At 33.8% G+C, this 24,224-nt stretch overlaps 1 protein-coding gene across 1 annotated transcript; it reads right to left on the bottom strand.

The window, feature by feature from the left end:
• Positions 1-16,651: 16,651 nt before the first annotated feature.
• On the bottom strand, positions 16,652-17,963 carry LOC137838348 (FBD-associated F-box protein At5g56370-like). Its single transcript, XM_068647593.1, has 3 exons — positions 17,253-17,963; positions 17,014-17,160; positions 16,652-16,921 (listed from the first exon to the last, which is right to left on the bottom strand). Exons 1-3 carry the CDS (start codon positions 17,961-17,963, stop codon positions 16,652-16,654), a joined length of 1,128 nt encoding a protein of 375 aa, XP_068503694.1.
• Positions 17,964-24,224: the final 6,261 nt, after the last annotated feature.

Below are 24,224 nucleotides of genomic sequence, written 5' to 3'. Positions count from 1 at the left end.
TAATTCAACCTTGAATTTAGAACTTGTGTAAATAACACAGTTAGTTTATTCACATGACAGATAGAAACATTTCTAATAGCGGGTGGTGATGTGAGTTGATTTTTAGGAGCTTTCATTTAGGTGACACTTTACTTTTAGGATTGAGATTTTAGGAATTTATGAGTGAAAACCTTAGGAAAATTCCCACTAGACACTAACTTAACCAAGTGGTTAAGTAGGTGTGAAGGTGCATTTCACAAAGGAAAAAATAAAAGACAATATATGGTAAGAATGGATGCAAAAATCAATTAAACATGATAAAAACAGAGAGCAAAACCAAGGAAGAATACAAAGACAATGAACATAAATGGAAGGAGAAATGAAGGAGAATGGAAGAAGGAAACTTATGGAAAAGGGAGTGGTGATCACGCCACTTGATGAGGGGTGATAACCACCAAGATAAGTGGAAGGCCGCCACTTGAGAGCTTCATTCTCATCAAGATAAGACTAAGGGAGAGGAGATAATACTCACACAATATTTGTGCAGAGTAACTTTTCTATTCCATTCAACATGTAAAATACAATGGGTAGACCTCCTATTTATAGAGGAAGGAGCCTTGGAAAACAAGCAAGAGAGGTAGGATGGGAAAAAAGGGACTACCTTAGGGTTTGACGAAGTCAATCCCGCATCCTAGGCTTATCCTTCTAGAAACTAGGTCAAAATGTCTTTCTAAAGGGCTAGGAACAAGCTAAAATGATACCTACACCCTCTATTATGTTAAAGGCACCTTATTCTAGCCTATATTTGCTATTTGGACCCCTAAAGTGAGCCCAGTTTATTTACTTAACTTTTCTCTTGTGGAAAAGATCAGAAGGAAGAACTTTTGATATTCTAGTTTATAGCTTCTTCTTTCGCTGATGCTTTCTCGAGGTTTGGTGGGGCCCGACTTTGTATACTGAGATGATTAACCTTTTTGTGAGGTGCTTGATGTGTCCTTAGTCATCTGCTGGTTGCTTTGGTTTATATCATGCCCCTCGGTTGGAAAGAATTTGTCCTCGACTTTAGAAGTCCTACAAATAACATAGTTAATTTGTTCCCAAAGAAGATATTTCTAAGTTTAGGATGTTAAACAAACTTATGTTCATGAAGCTTGGGGAGTTCACATGGGTGAATTATTGATACATGACATGGTTGTAGAGAATGTTTAGGGAAGAGATGATTTGTTTTTGAAAATCCTCTTAGAAGTGGATAACCTTTAGGAGGTTTTTGAAGATCATCCCTAAACTTCTTTAACAAAGATGTCAAGTATTTAGAATTATTTTGGAATAAAAAATAGAAGGAAGAAGTATACCTAAGAGGTGCAGTGATTTTCGTAGGAGTCAACAAGATGAGACCCACTTTTGATGAAGACCAAGTAGAGGAGGCGTCTGAGGCCCAAGCCCAAGAAGCTCGAGCCCAAGAGGGGGCCCAAGCCCAACCCATGAGCTCAACATCTTTCTTGCCTCAAAGGATCACTAGGAGCATGGCTAAAGCTTCGGGAGATGAGCATCATTTGATGACTATTTTTGTAATTACTTTTGTGTAGTTTTAGTATAACTTTAAAAGGGAGGTGTAGATATTAAATAATGGGTATTAATGTACAAAACAAGTCACACCTTCCAAGCCCAACAAGGGGCCCAAGCCCATCAAGGGGTCCAAGCCCAACAAGGGGCCCAAGCCCAACAAGGGGCCCAAGCCCAACGAATTACTAGGAGCATGGCAAGAGCTTTGGGACAAGAGTATAATAAAATGGCTCTTCTTATTTCTTTTGTAGAATAGGGGTGTGAGTGTAATAAAAAGGTGTAAGTAGTAAGGGAGTCTAGGGGGGAGTGTAGATAGGAGCCTAGGGGGTGCCAAACCGAATTTCATTGCATTTGTGTGCCATTTAGCTTGCATTTTCAGCACCTCTAGGCTATAAATAAAGGTGCTTAGCTTGTACAATTCAGATTGGAATTTTATAGTAGAGAGACTATACTCAATTTGGGAGAGAATTTGTGAGTTTTTGAGTCTTCCTCTTCTTTGCCTTATCTTGTGAGCTATGGTGAGCTTCTAGTGGTGGCACTCCATCACTTATCTTGGTTCAAGGTTCCAAGTGGCGTGAATGGCTTCTTCCAATCCTCAAAATCCAGCAAGCATCTTCATATAAGTGTCTTCTTTCCTTTCTTCAATTTTTCCATTCGGTAGTTTCATTTCCTAATGTGCTTCCTTCATTTTCTACCATTTACATTCTGTTTTCCAGCTTTGTTCTTTGTTTCTTTTTCGGTTCAGTAGCTAGTTTCTTAATTCTGTCCAGTTTTAATTCTTGTTCTTCCTTCCTTTCGTTTTGATTCAATTTGACAATACATGGACTTCAATATGAGTCTTGGTTGGTGCTTAGTTTTGGTGAGTTCTTGAATTTAGAACATTGATCCAATTCTAAAGTAAAGTGCCTTTTCAAATCCAGCTCAAGTTGTTCCTAAGAATGTCAAGAATCATGTGTTCTTGTAGTTACATTCACATCGGTAGGAGTAGTTTAAGAGGTGCCAAAATAGAAAATAAGTCGTATTTTCCTTATGACTCTAGATTTAGGCGCTGAATTTAAATTTGAATTAGGAGGGAATTTTGAATTTGTTTCACTTTCATTCCAGCCCTCTAATGCTATAAATAGAGGTGTTTGGTCATTGTAAAGACAAGATTGAAATAGAAGTAAAGTTATTATACTCAATTTGTGAGTGTTTTGGTGTGAGACTTGTTCTTCTCTTCTTTGTCTCATCTTGTGATGCCTTGGGAGCTCTTAAGTGGCGGCTAACCAACACTTATCTTGGATCATCACCTCCAAGTGGCGTGTCCATTCCCAAACCATGCTACAACCACATAAGTTTCATCTTCCTTCACCTTGCCTTATTCATTCAATCGGTTGTTCTTTCTTGAATTCAATTTTAATCGGTTAAACTTGTTCAATTTGTGTTTTCATTCGGTAGCTTGTGTTCTTAATCAATTATGTTCGGTTTAATGTGTGTTTCTTCTATTTCTATTCAGTAATCTTTTTCCAATTGTTTTTCACAAGGAAATAACACTCAATTTTGAGTTTGGTTCATCATTTTGGAAGGCATTGTCTCCATTGATGTTTCCTTAAGCTTCCTTGAGTTCAATTTTGTTTTAGCATTCTGTTTTGGTGATGTTAATTTCGGTTCAGTGTTTTAGCATTCATTTGTTACCTTTAATTGTTGTCTTCCTTCACATATATTGTTGTGTTCAAAGTGTTGAAAGTGTCTTTGCTTGATTCAACTCACATCAACTTTACTTTCCTTTTTTTCATTTTCTTTTTTGGCTTTTGTTTTAATTTGGTCTTGATTTACTTCTTGTATCATTGTGATTCTTTTATTTGGACAATTGGCAGCTATGTACCCAAAACCTAAACATTTAAAACATTTTGTGCTTGAAGTTTTGGTGGGTGACTTAGAGGTAGAGGTAGAAGGATTGTGTTGAGAAACTTTTTGGTGAAAAGTGATGTCTTTTGAAAAATGGGAAGGAGAAGGTTTTGTAGAAATGTTGTTTGTACCCTTCCCGGAAGATTTGTAGAAACCATCATTAGGAGTATTTTTGAAAATTGTTTTCTTTGAAATTTGTGATTTCACCTTGATGGCTAGGTGAACCAACTTCTTTAAGGAAGAATACTCATATATTTCTACAACATCTCAGATTTCTCTCCTCAAACCACTCAAAAACCGAGTTATCTTTGATCCATCACTATTAGGCATATTAAATTTAGTCAAAGTTGTTTCCAACTCTTCAAAATATTCCATTACCATCCTAGGTCTTTGATGAAGTCGTTGGAGTTTCAACAAGTGTTCCTTCCTATGAGGAGGAACAAACCGTGCGCGCATACATTCTTTCAAATCATACCAAAAGACCACGCCTGACCTCTTGTTTAGCCCAATGTCCATTATAGTTTGTTGCCACCATTGGATGACATAGTCTAAAAAAATTAGGGAAGCTAACCTAACCTTTTGGTCCTCGGTGACCTTATACACATTAAAGAGATGTTCAACTTTAGCTTCCCATTCTAAATACAAAGTAGGGTCATTGGACCCACTAAAACTAGGTAACTTTACAAAATTAAAAGAATGTTGTGGTTGGTGTTGATGGTGCCGTTTGTCAAAATTGTGCACTCGCCAATCATGTTCTTGACTCCCATAGTGCACGGAATGTCTAGTTGCTCTTGGCGGCTCTCATCTCCTTTCTTGAGTTTCCCTTGCTTGAGCTTCTTCTAGTCTTTGCAATCTTTTTGCTAGTTGGCTTATTTCCTCGTCTCTGTGGACCATTCGCTTCTTAACTTCCACAAGTTCTCCCAAAAGGTAGGCTTTGTGATGTGATTACAGTTTTGAAGATTCACCTAAAGACAAATGACCCATAATGTTTGCACAAAGGAAACAAACAATTAGTGAATACAATTTAATCACTCCTCGCGTGATTCACTCAAGAAAGAAATGCTCTCAACAAAGGCCTTTCTTGAGGTTGAAAACTCTCAAATGAAAAAGGTCAAAGCCTTAATCACTTAATCTTAATGGAAACCACCACAAAACTTAAAGAAAAGAAATACAAAAGACAATCAAGAAAAGCTTAAGCAAGAAAAACTAAACCAAATTTGAGAAAGATATTTCGACAAAACCTTGAGGAAAGACAATCAAGGAAAAAGGCCCACAAAAAGGACTCAAAGATACTTACTAAACTTTTAACAATGAAACTCTTTCTTTAGAAATTATTAAAGCAAAAGGATAAAAATTCCACAATGGTTGAAATCAATTTGTCAATCAAGTTGAACCCAAAATTTTGAAAAGTTTTTTTCTTTAAGAAAATGAACCCCAAATTTGCACTTCACACTTCCTTTTTTTATACTAGTTCTTGAATTATAGAAATGAAATGTCCATAGTTTTGATCATGCATATTTTCCAATAACTCTAATTTTCACAAAACTCTTGGGTTTTAATTTAATTGATCACTTGAAATCTTTTGTTTGGAACTTAAATCTACTTCTACTAAAACAAGTTTTTAATTACTTCTTAAACTTTCAAAATTAAAAGCCAAGTGAATAGAATCAAAGTAAGGACTCCTAGAAATACTAATGAACATATGACTCAAAGAAAAAGGCAAGAACACAATAATAAGACACAAAAATAACAATCCAAAAGTGAAACAATGTTATGGAAAAATAAAATGGCCGAATGAAATTGCAAGAAAAATAAAGGTTTGAAATTAAATTGCAAGAATGTAAAGACCAGAAATTAAAGGTACTTGAATGTAAAGAATGTAAAGACAAGGAATTAAAATTGCAAGAAATGTAAAGTGTCAATCAACTCTAAGCAAAAAAAAAATCGAGAACCTGAGCTCTGATAACCACATGATGCGAGTTTATTTTACTTTTAGGATTGAGGTTTTAGGAATTTAAGAATGAAAACCTTAGGAAAACTTCCACTGGACACTAACTTAACCAAGTGTTTAAGTATGTGTGAAGGTGCATTTCACAAAGGCAAAGATAAAAGCCAATATATGGTGAGAATGGATGAAAAACTCAATTAAACATGATAAAAACCGAGAGCAAAATCAAGAAAGAATACAAAGACAATGAACATAAATGGAAGGAGAAATGAAGGAGAATGGAAGAAGGAAACTTATGGAAAAGGGAGTCGTGATCACGCCACTTGATGGGTGGTAACCACCAAGATAAGTGGAAGGCCGCCACTTGAGCGCTTCATTCTCATCAAGATAAGACCCAGGGAAAGGAGATAACACTCACTCAATCTCACACAATATTTGTGCAGAGTAACTTTTCTATTCAATTCAACATGTAAAATACAATGGGTAAGCCTCCTATTTATAGGGGAAAGAGCCTTGGAAAACAAGCAAGAGGGGTAGGAATGGAAAAGGGGAAAAAAGGGTTGCCTTAGGGTTTGACTAAGTCAATCCCGCATCCTAGGCTTGTCCTTCTAGAAACTAGGTCAAAATGTTTTCCTAAAGGGCTAGAAACAAGCTAAAATAAAAGGTCCATTTTTAATTGCATTCCAAATACCTTTGTCAATAGATTCAACAAAGATTTTCATTCGTACCTTCCAAAATTGGTAGTTCACACCATAAAACAGTGGTGGTCTATTTATAGAAGCACCTTCCCCAAAAGGTAGTTTATCAACCATCAATTCATAAATTTTGATAAACTTGAATATCTTTCAAGAACCTAGCTCTTAATGCCAATTGTTAAAATTGAGGGCCTTAAACAAGAGGGGAGTGAATTGTTTTCAATCATTTTTTGAAAGTTTTGAAGGTATGAAGAAAGTCAAAGAAGAATCACAGCTAAAGGAATCAAAGAACATAAGACAGAAAACAGTTTTAGTTGAATTCCAAAAAATTAACCAGTTGTTTTTATCAGCAGAGTATAAAACAACTAAAAACAGATATACAAGAGTTAAGGGAGAGAAAGAATCACACAAGAAATTTTATACTGGTTCACTTTTATACCAAGAGCTCCATCCAGTTCCCATAAACCTCTAGGTATCCACTAAGTAATCAAAAACCAGATTACAAACACACAACCACCAAAGAAGTGATCTTGATCCCCTCAAGAACACACACTTCCTTTGGGACACCACAAACACACCACAAATCAGACACCCTCTGACTCTGTAAACACCATTACTTACAGAATTACAAATCAAGAATAAATAGGATTGATCACACTTGGTACAAAATCAAATCAAAGTACATAGCAAGTCCTACTTCACTCTTAGAGAAATATCCAAAGCCTTAAGCAATCTTGGAGAAAAATTGATTTCAAAAACTGATATTGTAACCTTAATGCTAGGAGCGTATAACAGAACATTTATACTCCAATTAGCAGTTGAAAACATTTATTATAAAAGCCAAATCAGTTTCAAATCATTTAAAGCAGATTTAACAAACTTAACAGAATTTTGTTAAGACAGTTAAAAAAATAGTCGGTTGTTTTGTCGAAATAACCGATTGAATTGGTTTGACAACAAAGTCAACCAAATTCAAATATGGCAAAACCAGTTTCAAAAACCTTAAGTATGAAACAACCGATTGAAACGATAAAACAACTGGTTGTTTTTCTACTTCTTCACAAAACACTCTTTTCAAAAAGATTTGAATTAAACTAGCTTTGGATTTAAACTAAGAGTGAATTAACAAATTCAAACTACCCCGGAACACACCCAACTAAGCTACAATCAGCCTTCAAGCAATCCATGGGTATTTGGAGTTATCAAAGTTCTTCTTCAACAAGTAGTTGGAGCTCGGTACATTGGGTGAGTAGGCCAACTCGACTATTGAGCCCAGGGTACGGGTCATGAGTTGGCCCAGGTTGTTGGTAAGCCCATTGTGACATAATTAAAGTAATCTTTTTAAATGATAGTGAAAGGCGGCTTGCAAAGAGTATTTTTGAACCTAGGGGTACGCTTGGTATATGTGGTGCCTAGGTCAAGTAAATGTTTCTCTTACCTTAAGTACGTGTGTTCTAGGGCACATATTGGTTAAGTTGCATGCATGATAAAAGATAACGTTACACCATGAGTAGGGTGCTCACATAAGCAAAATATTCCTCTGTTGTTGGCACATAAGTTGGTGCCCTGCTTGCAGGTGGTTGTTCTGTTGTTATTTTATGCTTTCCTCAGAGATAAGATTCCTTTCTGTTGCAGCACCAGGAGAGAAGGCGCCCATAAACAAAATATTTCCCTGTTAAGTATGCTTTCAGTTGAGATTAGATTCTCATGAGAGAAATTTGTTACAAGAGATAAGCTATAAAAGGGGCTTGAGACCCCAAGTAAAGGTACGTTGTTTCTGAAAACTGAAACTGAATACTTCTTGATTTTTAGCAAGTTTTTTATTGACTTGATCGTCGGAATGCAATCAACAGGTAGGGCCCCCTCCGTTTCAACGGAGTTATGGTCAATAACAACAAGAGATAGAATAGATTCTTGAAGAGACAAACGGAGCTAGAGCTTGTCACCAGAGTCAATAGACGAGCAAGTCAACCGACAAGAACAGTTTTGAAAAAGTTTTACTTTCTTTTGTCTTTTCTGTAAGGCAAAAATAGTCGGTTATTTCGATAAAACAACTAGTTGTTTTATGTGAAATTCTTAGCAGAAAAATAAATCAATCAATTGTTTTTCAAATCAATCAATTGTTTTTTTAACAAAATTTTGTTATGAATTCCAAACTTTTTAAAAATGTTTCTAATTGCTTTTGATTAATGATCTAACAGTTTTCCACTTCTTTGAGTCTATATAAAGACTATTTTGTGATCATTTGAAAAGTACAAGAAAGAGAGTTTTTCAAATCAATCAGTTGTGTTTTCAAATCAATCAATTATTCTTTTTTAACAAAATTTTGTTAGGAATTCCAAACTATTTTTAAATGTTTCTAATTGCTTTTGATTAATGATCTAACAGTTTTAACCACTTCTTTGAGTCTATAAAAATACTATTTTGTGATCATTTGAAAAGTACAAGAAAGAGAGTTTATTAAAAACATTTCCAAGAGAAGATCAAAGGCTTCAGAACATTGCTTTGTGTGTGAAATAGGATATGAGTTTTCTATTCATTTGTACTACTGCTTTGTAAAGCCCAGGTGTATTCTATTTACTTCTCTGAATAATGTAATTGTGTGTAAGTTAGTTTCAAAAAGGGTTTCTGGAAACTGTGGTGTTGTCAAGGAGTGTTGTGTGTTCTTGAGGGGTTCAAGATCAACATTTTTTGTGTGTGTTTTGTAATCTAGTTTTGATTGCATAGTGAATTCTCAATGGTTAAGAGTGAGCCAGTATAAATCTCTGTGTGTGAATTTGTCTTTCCCTACTCTCATACACTACTTTGTAATATGTTTTTTGTTTTCTGATATAAACAATCAGTTGTTTCGATAAAAGAATTGGTTGATTTTTCATAAAGAACCCTAAATCTTATATTTTATCCAGTTGAACAGAAAATCAATTGGTTGATTTTTACAAATCTTTTCACTCTACTTCAAATCTTTGCAAAAATCTTGTGAAAACAATTCCCCCCCTCTTGTTTTGGCCACACATTCTAACAAAAGTTTGTCTTCAAAAGCTAATGCTAATGAATTAGTGTTGATGGTTTTAGTGTTCGTTGCATGTGCAACACAAATCCAATACTATTGACTAATAATGTTGTTTTTACTTCTTATAGTCAACTTTTGACTAATACTAAATGTTTATTTTCTTGTAGTGAATGTTTTACAAATATACAAAAAAAAATCTTAATAAAATATGATAAACACGTAATTTTATTTTATAAGAAGAATAAAAAAAAAAGAATTTCAACATTCATTCTCAAATTGATGCATATAAATCCCACATGTCAGACTTAACACATTTTTTAGAATATTATATTTGAGATGACCTTTGTCACAATATAAGTTAATTGATGCTTTGAATGAATTATGACAAGTCCATAACTTTTCATTATAAATTTACCTTAAATAATATATCCACTTCAACATGTTTTTGGTTGGTCATGGTTTACTACATTGTGGACAATGTCATAAATAATGTGGAATCTTAGTCACAAACATTCATAAATTGATGGCAGAGGCCCAACCACACACAACTAAATAATAAGGAGGATGAAGACCTAAAGTCTGTTTATGGACTTATTTGCAAATATCGGTCTAATTCGACTTTTGTTTATTTTTGTAGGCCCAATCAAGGGGAAACCTCTAGGATGAAGGAATGTACAAAGAATATCCAAGAAGGCTTTCAACACATCAAAACATAAACAAGAGTTTTGGTCAGAAGAACAAAAGAAGACTTAGTTTTGGTTGACTAGTCAACATTATTTTTGAGCCAAGCTTTAGCTTAAATAAATTGTACAAAGTTGTTTAGGATTTCATGGGCCATATATTGCGCCTAGTAGCATAAAATAATTGGACCAAGTATTTGAGCCAAATAGCATAGGTCTTTGGGCTTGTATTTAAGCCAATAGTAGAATAGGTCTAGTTAGGGTTAAAAGTAACTAGTTAAGATAACAATTGGGCTTCTTTGAGCCCAATGTAACCCTAGAAGGTCTTGTTAAAGGCCTTAAACAAGAAGGGGGTGAATTGTTTTTGAAAGATTTTCGCAAAAATATGAAGATTCAATCAATTGAAAATTTTGTTCAACCAATAGAAAGTTTTTTTAAGTTTGGTTCCAAAAAATCAACTTGTTGTTTTCACGAAAAAACCAGTTGCTTATACTAGTAGATTTGAAAAACAATGTTAAAACAATTTAATGAGTGTAGAGAAAGAGAAATTCACACAAAATGTTTATATTAGTTCACTTTTAACCAAGAGTTACATTCAGTCCTCAGTTAACCACTAAGAATTCACTATGTAATCAAATCTAGATTACAAAACACACACCAAAAGTGATGATCTTAAATCTCTCAAGAACACTCACCACTCTTGGCAAACAATGCAATTTCCAAAAACACCTTATTAAACTGCACCACACTTCAATAAAAAAAAAATACAATGTTAAGAGAAGAAGAGGAACAAAATACACCTAGGTAAATCAAAGCTTAAAGTTCAGAAGTACAAGATCCAATCCTATTCCACACACTTGAGATTATCTGAAGCTTTTTGAAATCTTGAAAACTGTTTTAATTAATCTTTCTTTCATAGTTAATGCAAAGGAATGTATAACAACCTTTATATGTCTCGATCAAATGGTCAAAACAGTTAAATGAAAAACCAAAAGTTGTTGGAATCATTTAAAACATATTAAAACCACTTAACAAAATTTTGTTAAGGTTTTCACAAAAACAACCCGTTGATTTATTGAAACAATCGGTTGAATCTGTTTGACAGCAAAGCCAAAACAAAACTAAGTTTTTCAAGCCATTTTAAAAACCACTGTGTCACACAACAGGTTGAATCGACATTTCAACCGGTTGAAATTTCACACCCTTTTAGAAAACCTATCTTTTCAAAAAGATTAAGATCCAAATGAACTTGGATTATATTGACTAAATTAAATATTATTTTATAAATTAAACAAATTATTGGTATCTTACTAAGTTTCTATCATTGATAGATATTTTTTGGATTGGTATCTAATTAGCTACCCAGATTTTAGATACCTCTTTTAGAATCTAACGTAGCTAAAAATTTTATAGCTAATTAAATATCAATTTAGAAACTATTTATCAATAATATAAACTAATTTAAATATTAATAAAAAATTTAGTCTCTAAAATAATATTTAATTTAATGAATAACTAATTAAATTTAAACTTATGACTTTTACCATGAAATTAGTTTTTTTATCATTAAAAAATAAAATAACTTAAATATTTTTTTAAAGTGATACATCATTAATGATTGATAAGACGAATATTTTCTTTTAATAAATTTGTATGTGGTGTTTCGGTCCTAAATAAAATTTTCAAATTTCCTTATATAATTTTTATTTATTTCAGTGTTGACATATTTTAAGTGATAAACTATTCATATGTCAAGGATAAATAGGTTTAACATGTTATTTTAAAAATGAATCAATATGATCCAACCTAACATAATTTTCCTTCAGATACATTTTGCATCCATGTTTAACTTTTAATATTCCTTCTTTAAGTGACAAATGAAACAATAAAAAGAAAATGCATTGTGTATGTTCTTAATGGTTAAGTAAATTTCAGTTATGAACAAGTAATATAAATTTAGAATATAAAGAGTTTCACAATGCATTGGAATTGATGTGCGTGCGACGGAAACCTAAACTTTGGGAAGTGTAAAAGCATAGAGAAGTAGAGTTTTACTTATTTGAACTTTTTCCCTTTTCTACTAAAAGCTTTTCTGTTCATTCAATGCATTGCTTAACGCTCGAAGCTCTTCGTTTGGAAAACAAGCCATTGCTAAGGATGTTCCTTGATTCTCCAATTACTGATGAACGATCTAATTTTGAAAAAGGTGAAAATGAACGAATGAGGTAAAGGGAAAGAAAAGAAAAGAATTTGCATGGGAGTGAGAAGATGAATAAAATGAGGGGAAAAAAAGTTCTTTGTAAGATATAATTATAAGATTAACGTTAAATATACAATATAAAAATATATAACAATTGAAAAATAAAATTAATATAATTAAAATAATATATCCAAAAATAAAAGATGGATTAAATATGATTTGTATTATATTGAAGTTAAGGTTGTTTATGTTCCTTAATAGTAATTTTTTCTATTTTGGTCCTTAATATATCCAGATCATTATAAGTTAGTTATATTTACAAGATTTCACTCTTTACAATGATAGAAAAGTAGGATCACATTGGAATTCTATGGTACCAAATCAATCTTTCAGTAAATCTATTATCGGTATATCTTGAGACTAATTTTTCTAATTGAGACTAAACAATATTTGGAAAGACAACTTGACAACATTGGCAAAGCAACATGTAACTGCACTTGAATAGGCCAAAATATAGAGACATGAAGAGTTGACGAGAGGTTTAACAATAACCACAAAGCCACAACTCCATTTAAAAGGAGAAATATTGCTCAAGTGTGGAAAAAGAAGAAAAACCAGATAACGTATGCACAAGCTTTGAAGGAGGAGAAACGTACACTCATGATGAATATACAACAAAAAACATCAATCTGGTGAGATGTTATTGATATAAAGGCTCCTTAAGATGATCACGAGTGGTTAAAACGTAGCTATATGGGATGCTTGGTGAAGAAACAAGATTTTGATGAGATGAGTTATAACACCATTATGCTTAATTGTGTGTCCATGATTTTACCCTTTTAAGTATCTGGAGAATATAATATGGGTGTGGAGGTTGAAGTGGAGAAGACTTTGATTTGAACGGAAAAATCAATGGTGGAGAGTTTCATAGGTTTTATTGAATAAGCCAAAATCCTTAGTCACGAATATGATAAGTGGAAACGGTGCAAATCTTAAGGGTGCGCCATGTGTTTTGAAAGAGTTTAATTTGTTGATCTTTTTTTTTTCTGAGGTTGCAAAAGGTTTCTAAATGGTGTCCAGTGTGTAATGAAACGAATATAACTTTTTTTTTATCTTTTTAAACAAATTTATCGTGGTTTATATAAATTACATGCTTATTTATCTTGTACTCAGGAGACGCATAGTTGTAATGGTCAAATTTATAGTATATCGTGCCAACTTAGAGAGCCTAATGACTAAAGTAAAGACAATAATATTACAAGAATGAGTTATGTGGATTTAATTAATTGATACGAGTAAGATAGTAACATTATCAACTCAATTGAACTACAAAGAATAAGCTTTTTGTTTGGAGAATAAATAAGAGTGCAAAATTTTCTAATATGTATTGATTAGTTTACTAGTATTGGAAATTTTTGACCTATTTAAACTTTTGAGTACAATATATCACATCATCGATTTTGCATGGATGGGGCAATAAATTATGTTCGAATGAAACTAAAATTTAATGAGAAGAAAATGGGAATTCTCAGGTTTAGGATAAGGTTTTTGTACATGCAAATAAGGAGTTAGAGAATATAGTCTATTATAAACAATGTTTTAATTTACATAAGGAATAACGGTGCAAACTCAGGCTGTGATTAACAGTACATCTACCACGGTTACCCAACTACTAAGTTATGGATGTCAAGAAGAATATTGAAGATGTACAGGGCAATGATAATTACCCGTGTGGACATCATTTGTTGGTTCCCAATTGCAAGGTTTTGAAAGATGAAACTACTTCTGTTGATTATAAAGTATCTTTGTTATCTTGGTGGTGTTTCATGCTTGTTTTATTTGTAAACGTGTCTACTATGTGCTGTTGCTGGATTGTTGTCCTTAGATTTGCTTATGTAGTAGGCTTCTCTTTGTTTTATGGAGAAGTATTTTTTTATTTTTTTTTTATATATGGATTGGAATACCGTGAAGTATCTCATTTAATTCAATTCATTTTATTGTTGATAAAAAAAAAAAAATAACGTTCATGTATTAATATTCAAATGGATACTGTTGTCAGCCAGTATCCATTTAAATCAAACGCTTATTTAATTTAATTATTGTTGATAAAAAAGAAAAAAATAACGTTCATTTTATTATTTTTAATGTATAATAAATTAGTTAATTTTAAATCAAACGCTTATTTAATTTAATAAATCTAATTTAATTAATTTATATTCAAAATTGATAAATTAAATAATTTATTATAACATTAAAAAAATAATTCTAAAATAAATATAATAAAGAATTCAAAATTAAAATATTTATTATACATTAAAAATATTTAAATTTTAAAATTCTAAACATGCGTGGGCTATAGCGGACGCATATGCGTGGGTTCTGTGGGCAACGCAAAACGGACGCATACGCGTGGGCCGCGGCCGACGCAAAAAAAAAATTTTAAAAAGAAAAATTAAATCAATATATGCATTCGTTTTGCGTTCAATGTAAATCTTGCGTGGGCTTTTACTCATTTTAGCCGACAAGAGTAGCGTCCGCAAATGGCCCACGCAAAAATTTGGAAGCTAAATCAAGTTTTTCTTATAGTGAAATACAACATAACGTTCAATATATAAATAAAATTTACTTGAACATATTATTATATCTTAGAATATTATTCCTTCATATAGACTTTTTTTTCTTTCTTTTAAGATTTGTGATCTTAAATTTTATGATCTCCTGTCTTCTTAAAGGATTATTATAAGGATAAGTAGATATGTTAAAAGTAGAATTTCATGGAACGGAAATATTTTGCATTCTGCATAATATATTTTGAACTCAAATACCAAACCCTGTAATTGTGAAGACAACATGATGAACGAACAGGAAGTAGATATGACAAAACTCCTTTTTCTTCTTCGCTTTCAGAAACTGAATAATCTCCGCATGTTAAAAACAATTATAAAACTATATTAATCCTAATGTTTAAAGAAAAGATTCATACTTAAAAAACTTAAATCAATAAATCTCACTAATTCTAATGACTAGTTGATGGATAAACAACAATCGGGTCTACACAAATTGAACTAAATTCTGAAGATCAAAAACCAGATTTTGTTGACACACCTGCAAGAGATACAAAATAATATCAGAAATCCAAATTTCTTGCTTAAAAATGGAAAGTAAATAAAAAACAAGTTTCACAAGCAATACGGTGTCAGTCATAGAACTTTTTTTTTGCAGTATTAGCAATCAAATCTTTGATTATAAAAATATGAACTACCAAGTCCTTGAGATTAGGAGTCCCAGCAAGAAATGGTTGAAGAATATCTTAATATTCTAAGAAACAAAGAGTGAAATGCAAGATTTTAAGCAGGGAAAAATCAACAAAGCGAATATTTTTCAGTTGGCCAACTTGAAAACTACAAGAGTTTTGCACTTAAACACAACAGAGGACACCACAATAAACAAGGCAGATTGAAGTCGTGATGTTTAAGACTATCACTTTTTCTCATTGCAAGCTTAATCCATATCTCAATTTCATTACAATTATATAAACACATAAATCTAAGGCGTAATCTATAGAAGGGTTGGTCTTTATCACGCCACAGCAGAAAAGAGTACGCTGAGATAATAAAGGTAGAGCAGGCCTCTTTGTCTCCTCCATGTCATGATCGAAAAGAGGAAACCGAAAGTCAAAGAAGGTTCCAACGCTTGGAGAGAACACTGGTGGCAACAACCTGTTTGGTTGGAAGAAAAGAGAGAATGTAGCAAAGTATTGAATCTGGAAAATCACTGATATCAGCCATGGTTAAGAATGCAAAGTGTGCATGGATGCTTCAGTTTCTTGTAGGAATAACTCATCGCTAAACGTGTCAAATGACTTTACGAGACTTTATGTTTGCATTGGAATTGATGTGCATGCCATGCCAAATCTGAACCTTGGGAAGTGAAAGGACAAGCATAGAGAATTTCAATAGCTGTCATTCTACAGTGTATTCATTTTTGCTGGATTATGCTCCATTAGATTCCTTTTTAATATCTTTTTACACAATTTGCACATGGGTCTAAATTTTTAGTATAGATAGATTCAAGATTACCTAGTAACTCTCGCCTAAATTCCTCAAAACCCCATATTTAGACTCCAAAATATCTCTCCACTTTACTTTCACTTCCGATCTCATTCTAGCAAAAAATGTTGCATTAAATCCCATATTTGTTATTAAAAGCCTTGATCACTGAAATAGAGACCATTTAGGTAAAGACTCCCAACCCTTATGCAACACCTCTCAAGATGTTTGCACTTGCAAATATTGCATCTGTATATATTGCATTTGATATCGCCAGTTTTAGTCGCCTTGGATATTCAAATGTTACAACAGCAACAAATATGTGAAAAAGAAGAATAATAATTTTAAGATATAATTTGATCCAGTTAGACAAGTTGATAATTATTATATTTTTTATTATGTTTTTCTTTAATTTGAGTACCATCTAACTTTTTTATAATTTACTGAACTATGAACATATCTTACAAAAATTATATATAAAAATTCCTAAAACAACACAAAACCGGTAATGTACAAAAAAACTTTCGTTAAGTGTAGAAAAGTATATTCATTTGATAAACAAAACCACATTCTTGAAGTTACTACTGAAAATACAAACAAAAAGAAACCATCAGGATTACTGCTCAGACCTTAACCTTAACTACTCAAATGAGAGCATACAAGTATCAGAACTCTTCTTCATGCATGAGGATATATATCTCGTCAATTCACCTCTTGTCAAAGAATCAAAAGCATAATAATTGGGAAAGCAGAATTTCATTGTTCGTAAATAATGTGCATTCTTCATAATAAATTCCGCAAATTGAAGCTCAACTACAGAACCCCTGAAATTGTTAAGACGACAGGTTCTAAGGTGTAATGAAATGCATGTAGGAACAGGATCGGGGCATGGCAAAAGTGCTTCTCTACCCTGTTAAAAACAATTATAAAACTATATTAATCCTAATGTTTTAAGAAAAGATAACAAGAAGATTAATAATTGAAAAACTTAAATCATTAAACCTCATCAATATCAATGACAAGAGCTTGAAGTTTTGGACAATGCTTGAGCGACTCCAATACCTCAAACCATTTCGTACTAAGCTCCAAACGGGTCAACTCAAGTTGAAGTAAATTCTGAAAATCAAAACCAAGGTCTTCTTTATATATCTGCAAGAGATACAAAATAATAACAAAACATTAGAATTCATTTTTTTTCTTAAAAATGAAAAGTAAAAAGAAAGAAAGTTTACAGGCATTACCCTATCAGTGACCAAAACTTCAACATTCTTAACAAATCCCAATGAAACTAAATCTGTATGAATGTTAGCTCTTATCAACTTGGGCAATTTATGGAATTTTTCTGCAGTATTAGATGCCGATTTCTCGGCTAAACTAGACCCGACTTCCAAGTCCTCTAGATTAGGACACCCAGAAAGAAAACGTTGAAGATCTTCACATTCAAATGAAGGAACATATCTCAAATGCAAGATTTTAAGCAAAGGCAAATCAACGAAAGAAAATTTTTTCGGTGGCATGATCAACTCGAGAACTACAAGAGTTTTGCAGGTAAACACCGTAGAGGGCAGCTCAACAACCCAATCCAGATTGATATGAAGGTGTTCAAGTCTACCACTTATTCTCAATGCAGTTTTAATGCATCTCTCGATACTTTCAAAATTATGGAAACCGCGAGATGTAAAGCGTAATCTATGGATTGGTTGTTCCATTTCACGGAAAAGCAAAAAATTGTACACTGAGAAAAGAAGGGAAGACAAGAACAACTTTCGTGACTCATAATTCATATAATCCATATCTGGCGCACGGAGGTGGAAATCCAAAGAGGGAACTGAACGCCATAGAAGTTTCCAGCGCTTGGAGAGAACACTGGTGGTAACAACTTGTTTGGTTGGGAGAAAAGAGAGAATGTAACAAAGAATTGAGTCTGGGAAGCTACTGATGATATCAGCCATGGGTGAGAATGCAAAGTGTGCATGAATGCTTCACTTTCTTATATTAAATCGCTCAACGAGACTTTATGTTTGCATTGATATTGATGTGCATGCCATGGGAAATCTACACCTTGGGTTGGGAGCGAAAGGAAAAGCTTAGAAAATTTCAAAAGGTGTCATTATAGAGTGTATTAATTATAGCATGCTGGATTATCAGTGCCTGACATAGTATTTGGTACATGGCTTAGTACGTTGCATAATATTTTATAGTCTATTTATTTGTCTTTTTATATTCATGACTTTGCCTATAGTATTTGATTGTTAGTTTCCAAAATTGAAGGTGGCAAAATTAATTGAAACAGTGGCGTGCATTGCAGAAAAGTGCGCTTTGTTTTGTTCCTTGAAAAGCAAATTTAGAAGCAATAGACCCATGAAGATTAGTTAGAAAAATGAAGTTTAGAAGTCTCTAACAGTTCAATTCAATTTGTTAGTACATAACTAGTTCGCTGAACTAATCAATAATAGTTCATTCACTGTTGACGAGGATAAATTGGTTTTGTGTTATGCTGGCACAGGTAAAATATATTGTAAAATATCTTAAGCTTCTTCCATTAACAAATACATGTGCCTTGTTTGGTTCAAGTACTCAAGCTTTACTAATAGACTACTTACTGAAATCTCTCCTCTGCTAATTTTATGAACAAATGGAAATCCAAGGTGGAAAAGCAAAAAGTAAAACCCCTCTACTTGTTTTCTCTTAATCATAACTTGACACATTGGAAGAAACAGATTATAATTTTCTCCTAAAGCAGATGACAAAACAGTTTATATATATATATATTGGAAGATAAATATGAATAAAGTGAAATATAATTTCTATTTGCCACATCTAAAATATATTGTAAAATATCTAATGTTGTTTCCAATAACAAACACAGATACCTTTTATAGTTCAATAATTACACAAGCTTTACATACCTAATATGCATGTCATCAGGTGACAGGCTAAACAATCCTGCCTCTGCAAATTTTATAAATAAATGGAAATCTGAGGAGGACAATTATAATGTCAGAAGTAAAAAGCTATTTGCAATGCTCACTGCTTCAGTGCCACTCCCAACACAGCATGAGGACAAATACAACTTCAAGTTCTATGAAAGGAAATTTAAAAGTATTTACATTTCACAACTCCCTTTTGCTTCAATTTCCCTCTCTCGTGTAGGAGTCACAATTTCAAACCCTTTCACTTGTTTTCTCATCTAGGAGTCACAATTTTCAAACCCTTTCACTCATTATAATTCACCGGTAAATGATTCAAATTGAGGGCAATCATCAATTGTTAATTCCATTATGAGTGTGCTCATGTGAAATTCTTCTCAGATTTTGGCACCTTCTCAGATGAATTAAATGGATCTTTGGAAAGAAATCTAGCTGAAAGATTGTAAGAGAGTTGCAGCCAGCATCAATCGTCAATTGTTCAAGGAAATTGTAATGGGTCATGCGATGAAACAATTTCCGAGAGTTCAAGTGACCATGTGTCCATGGGCTAATGATGAGCTTATCACAATGACAAATAAATAATTTCTTTAAATGAAGAATGAAGAAGTTGCTCTGAGAGACCTTTCAGCTTGGGACATTGATCCACAGAAAGATGTTGAAGACGTGAAAAAGTAGTTTTACATTCCCATTTCTTCATGTTGTAGAATTCCAACATTTCCAAGAACGTAAATGAACAGTTAGTCCCATAAAATTCAGCACCAATGCTCACTATTTCATCCAGCCGTCTAATTTTTGATGGAGGAGGGCCAAGCACACCTACCCAAGGAAGCCAAGGCACAAGCCAAGGAGAGCGTCTAGACCAAGACCAAGACCAAGGTGAGCGTCTAGGACGTGAAAGTGAGCGTCTAGGACGTGAAGGTGAGCGTCTAGGACGTGAAGGAGGGAGGCTATCCTTGGAGCTAGACCGTCTAGGACCCCTTACAAGATCAATGGCCAAACATATTCAAACACAAGCAAATGAGGCCACGGATGGAAGAGAGAAGGCTTTGTATATGTTTGCATAAAGGCCCATTGGGGGTACTTAGTAGATAGGATAGTGTAGGAAGCATTTTGGATGGAAACCTTCTAGAATCTAGGGTTGTGTATGGCCGGTCATTGCACCTTAGAATTTAGATTTAATTTTGGTTTTATTTTCTTTAGAAATGTGGCTTAACATTTACGTCCACATAGCCTATAAATAGGAAGGCTATCTCCTTGTATTTGACAAGTTTAATTGAGTATTGTTATGCTGCCAATTTTGTGCACTAGCTTTACTTCTCCTAGAAATCTAGGCTATAAACTTCAATCCTTTCACCTTTCTCCCTTGAGCTGGCCGAACCACTCAAACACCACACTCCTCATGCACCTTCAAAGCCAACACAACTCCTAGGAGGGCTTTGTTTCACTCACCCATTGCTTCCGCATCTTTTTTACTACTTTGATTCAAGAAGAACACATGAAATGCCATCATTTGGTATCATGAGCTTTTGGTTCTTCAAGATGAGTAGCTTGGTCTTTTAATTTCAGTTCTTCTTTATTTCATCTTTGTCATTTCAATTCCTTACTTGTCTTGCTGTTTTTATATTTTAAATTGTTCTTGGTGTGCTTATGGAAGATCCAACCAAAGCACAATTGTTCAATTGATCTTGAACAAATTCTGTGCAGCTTGTGATAGGATTCCTTACACCATTGTGTGGCTGTTTTCTTTTAGGAATTTGAGTCCTTATTGCTTTCTTATAATTGCTTCATTTTATGCTTTGAGTCTTTATTTTCTGAATCTATAAATGTTGTGTCAAGTCATGTGAATCCATATTTGTCAACAATTCTTAGTAGTTCTATTATTGGTTTGATTGTTTCTTGTTTTTGGGTCTCTTTATATTGCTTTAATCTGCTGTTATTTTGATCCTTTGGTGCTTTTTAATTTTTAGTTTGAGTTCATAATTGTGTCTTAGTTCTTACACAATTTCCATTCTTACATTTCCATTGTGTTAATTTTGGTTATCTTGCTGTTTTCTTCCAGTTTTCCAGATTTCCCCTGTATCATCTCTCTGTTCTGGGCTTTTTTGTTTGAAAAAATATTTCCACCCATAGGAAAATTCTGATTTTCTGGAAAATGCAAGTTTAAAGTGTTATAGAAAAGACAAAAAAAGAATGAGGTCAAAAGAAGCAACAGAAAAAAAATGATAAATCTTACAAAATCAGAGTGCAAATCTTTAGCGCTCCAGCTGGCCTAACTGCACACCAAATTTGCAAAAATTATTAAAAAAAAATGGTGCATGCGTTTTAGGTGATTCCAAAGCCAAAATTTAGATAAGATCCTGAATTTTCTTGCATCCAAATTTCAGAAACAAATTTTACAATTACAGCTCAGCATAAATCGGGGAACAAACACGTTTTCTGGCCCACAACATTTTCCAGTGGTGCTGTTTTTTTATTTGGTCATCTAATCTAGTGCTTTTCTTTAGGAATTCCTTTTGTGTGCCAACTTTTATTGAGTACCTTTAATTGTTTGCTTTAATTTCTTGAATCTCTTTCTAAGTTGTCATATTATAAATCCTTTTGGTGGTACTGTTTTCTTTCAATTAAATTTGTTTCTTGCTTTTGTTCCTTGACCTCTCTTTTTGGGTGCTGGAATTTAATTTCTTCCTTGGTGCTTATGTGCATGGAATTTGACTTGGTTTAAGGTTAAGCCCTTGTGAATAGGTGCTGGAAATTGGAGAATTAAAGCCAACTTTCTAAGGAGGAGTCAAAGCTAAGGCGAAACAAGCTTCTTGAAACAAACACTACAAACACCTAGAAGATCAACAATCAAGACAACAAAGAAAGTGCACTAACCAAAAAAGAGGAACAACAAAGGGGGTTTTCTTATCTCCTTTACAACTTGGTTTATTGTTAATTACCTCTTTTAAATTACGTTTTAGACGGTGAGTGTGTCTTCAAGGGCTCAAAGTGTCCAAGAAGCCTCACCTAGGGCCGAATAGCATAGTAATTTTGCTTAGTAATTTGTTGCTTGTTTGAACTTGTTTTTCTTTTGATTTGGTAGAAACGTTTTGCATGCTTAGTATTGTTTAATTTTGTGCTATACCGACTAGCTTTGATTGCATAGTTAGCTTGCATTGTTTTCTTGCATTTATTTCTCAACTTATTTGTGTTCTAAGTGTTTCACTAAGAGAAAGTCTTGTGTGAAGATATTGGGGGATAGTTTTTGGCAAGGAAAAGGCTTGGTACTTAAGTAGTCCTTTGTGACTCACCTCCCTTACCTGGAAAACTACCTTCTCTAACTTTCCTAAACTTTCTCAAAGTAAAACACCTATATACACAAAGTTTTAGCCATGTCTTCTTCTTCTCACTCTCCAAAGTCTATAGAAAGTGAAGTAAAATCTTTGAAAACTCTTTTAAAAGAAGTATCCCAAGCGGTACAATTGATATCTTTTAGACAATTGGAGAATGAGAACAAAATCAATGAGTTGGCTAAAGCTCAAGAAGAGAAATCACAAAAATCACAAAAATAAAAAAAAACTCATGCATCCCATTCTCAAAGTATTGAGTCTCTAGGGGAGGGAAGCCGTAGAATCAATGATTATTACCAACCACCCCCTAGAAGAACTAGGCAAAGGGAACAAGAGGTGCCAAGGGAAACAAGAGTAGACCTACCTCATTTTCATGGAAAGGAAAATGTAGAAGTATATCTAGATTGGGAGATGAAGGTAGAGCAACTTTTTGCTTGCCATAGGGTAAGTGAGGAACGAAAAGTACCCTTAGCCACCCTTAGTTTCCAAGGGAATGCCATGTATTGGTGGACCTCTCTCGAAAGAGATAGACGTCTTCATAGGGAACCTTCCATTACATATTGGAATGACCTTAGGGGAGCCCTAAGACGTCGACATATACCCTCTTACTACCATAGGGAGTTGATGGACAAGCTCCAAAGACTCCAACAAAGAAATATGAGCGTAGAGGAGTATAGACAAAAGATGGAGCTCTATATGATGAGAGCCTCTATTAGAGAGGAAGAGGAAACCACCATTGCTAGGTTCCTTAGTGGCCTATCACTTGAGATAAGAGATAGAGTAGAGCTCTTACCTTATCAAGACTTGAATGATTTGGTTCAACTTTGCATTAAAGTTGAGCAACAAAACTTGCGCAAAACCTCAAGTCAAAAGGTGAGCCCCTATTCTAGCTTTTATCCCAAGAAAGAGTTTAGAAGGGAGGGTAGTACATCCAAGGAAAAACCAAAAGAGCCTACCAAGCCCTTCACCAAAGAAACCTCAACCCCACCCATCCGAGCTAGAGATGTCAAGTGTTTTAAGTGCTATGGTAGGGGGCATGTGCAAGCACAATGTCCAAACCAAAGGACTTTGTTTTTAAAAGGTGTAGACGAGTACACTAGTGGCGAGGATGAGCCTAGTAAGAAAGAGGAAGGGGGAGAGGATGAGAGGGTAGCTCCACTAGAGGGAGAATTGCTTATGATTAGGAGAACCCTCAACAATCACCCTAGCACATCCATGGAAACACAAAGGGAGAACATCTTTCATACAAGATGCAATGTTTTAGAAAATATATGTTCCCTCATTGTGGATAGTGGATCTAGTTGTAATTGTTGTAGTGCTAGGATGGTTGAAAAGCTTAAGCTACAAGTAGTTCCTCACCCAAAACCTTACAAACTTCAATGGCTTAATGAAAATGAGGAACTACATGTAGACAAGCAAGTGGAAATCAAGTTTTCCATAGGGAACTACAAAGACAAAGTTTTATGTGATGTAGTGCCTATGGAAGCTTGCCATATCTTATTAGGGAGGCCATGGCAATTTGATAAGAAAACCTTGCATGATGGTCTCACTAACGAGATTTCCTTCACCCATAAATATAAGAAGTTTGTACTTAGTCCTTTACCACATTCTCAAATGGTGAAAGACCAAATACAAATGAAACAAAAGAGGGATGAGGAAAACAAAAAAAAAAAGAGAGCTAGAAAAAGAGAAAATCCTTAGGGATAGAAAGGCGTGGGAGAAGAGTGTTCCTTCCCACAAGGTTGGTCAACAAGAAAAACCTCTTGAAAATGTTTTTGAAAACTTGCTTCTTGTTGAACAACCAAGCCTTATCTTTTGTAAAGGAGCACTTACATGCACTGCCACAAGTAGTGAACTCATGGTTTTACCTCCTCAAGTAGAAAACCTTTTGAGTGAGTTTGAAGATCTATTCTCCCAAGAAGGACCCATTGGGCTTCCTCCTCTTAGGGGGATA

This window comes from Phaseolus vulgaris, chromosome 4 (genome assembly GCF_000499845.2).
Source record: "Phaseolus vulgaris cultivar G19833 chromosome 4, P. vulgaris v2.0, whole genome shotgun sequence".
NCBI lineage: Eukaryota > Viridiplantae > Streptophyta > Magnoliopsida > Fabales > Fabaceae > Phaseolus > Phaseolus vulgaris.
The sequence above is the reverse complement of the archived record's forward strand: the minus strand, read 5'-3'. Positions and strand labels throughout refer to the sequence as shown.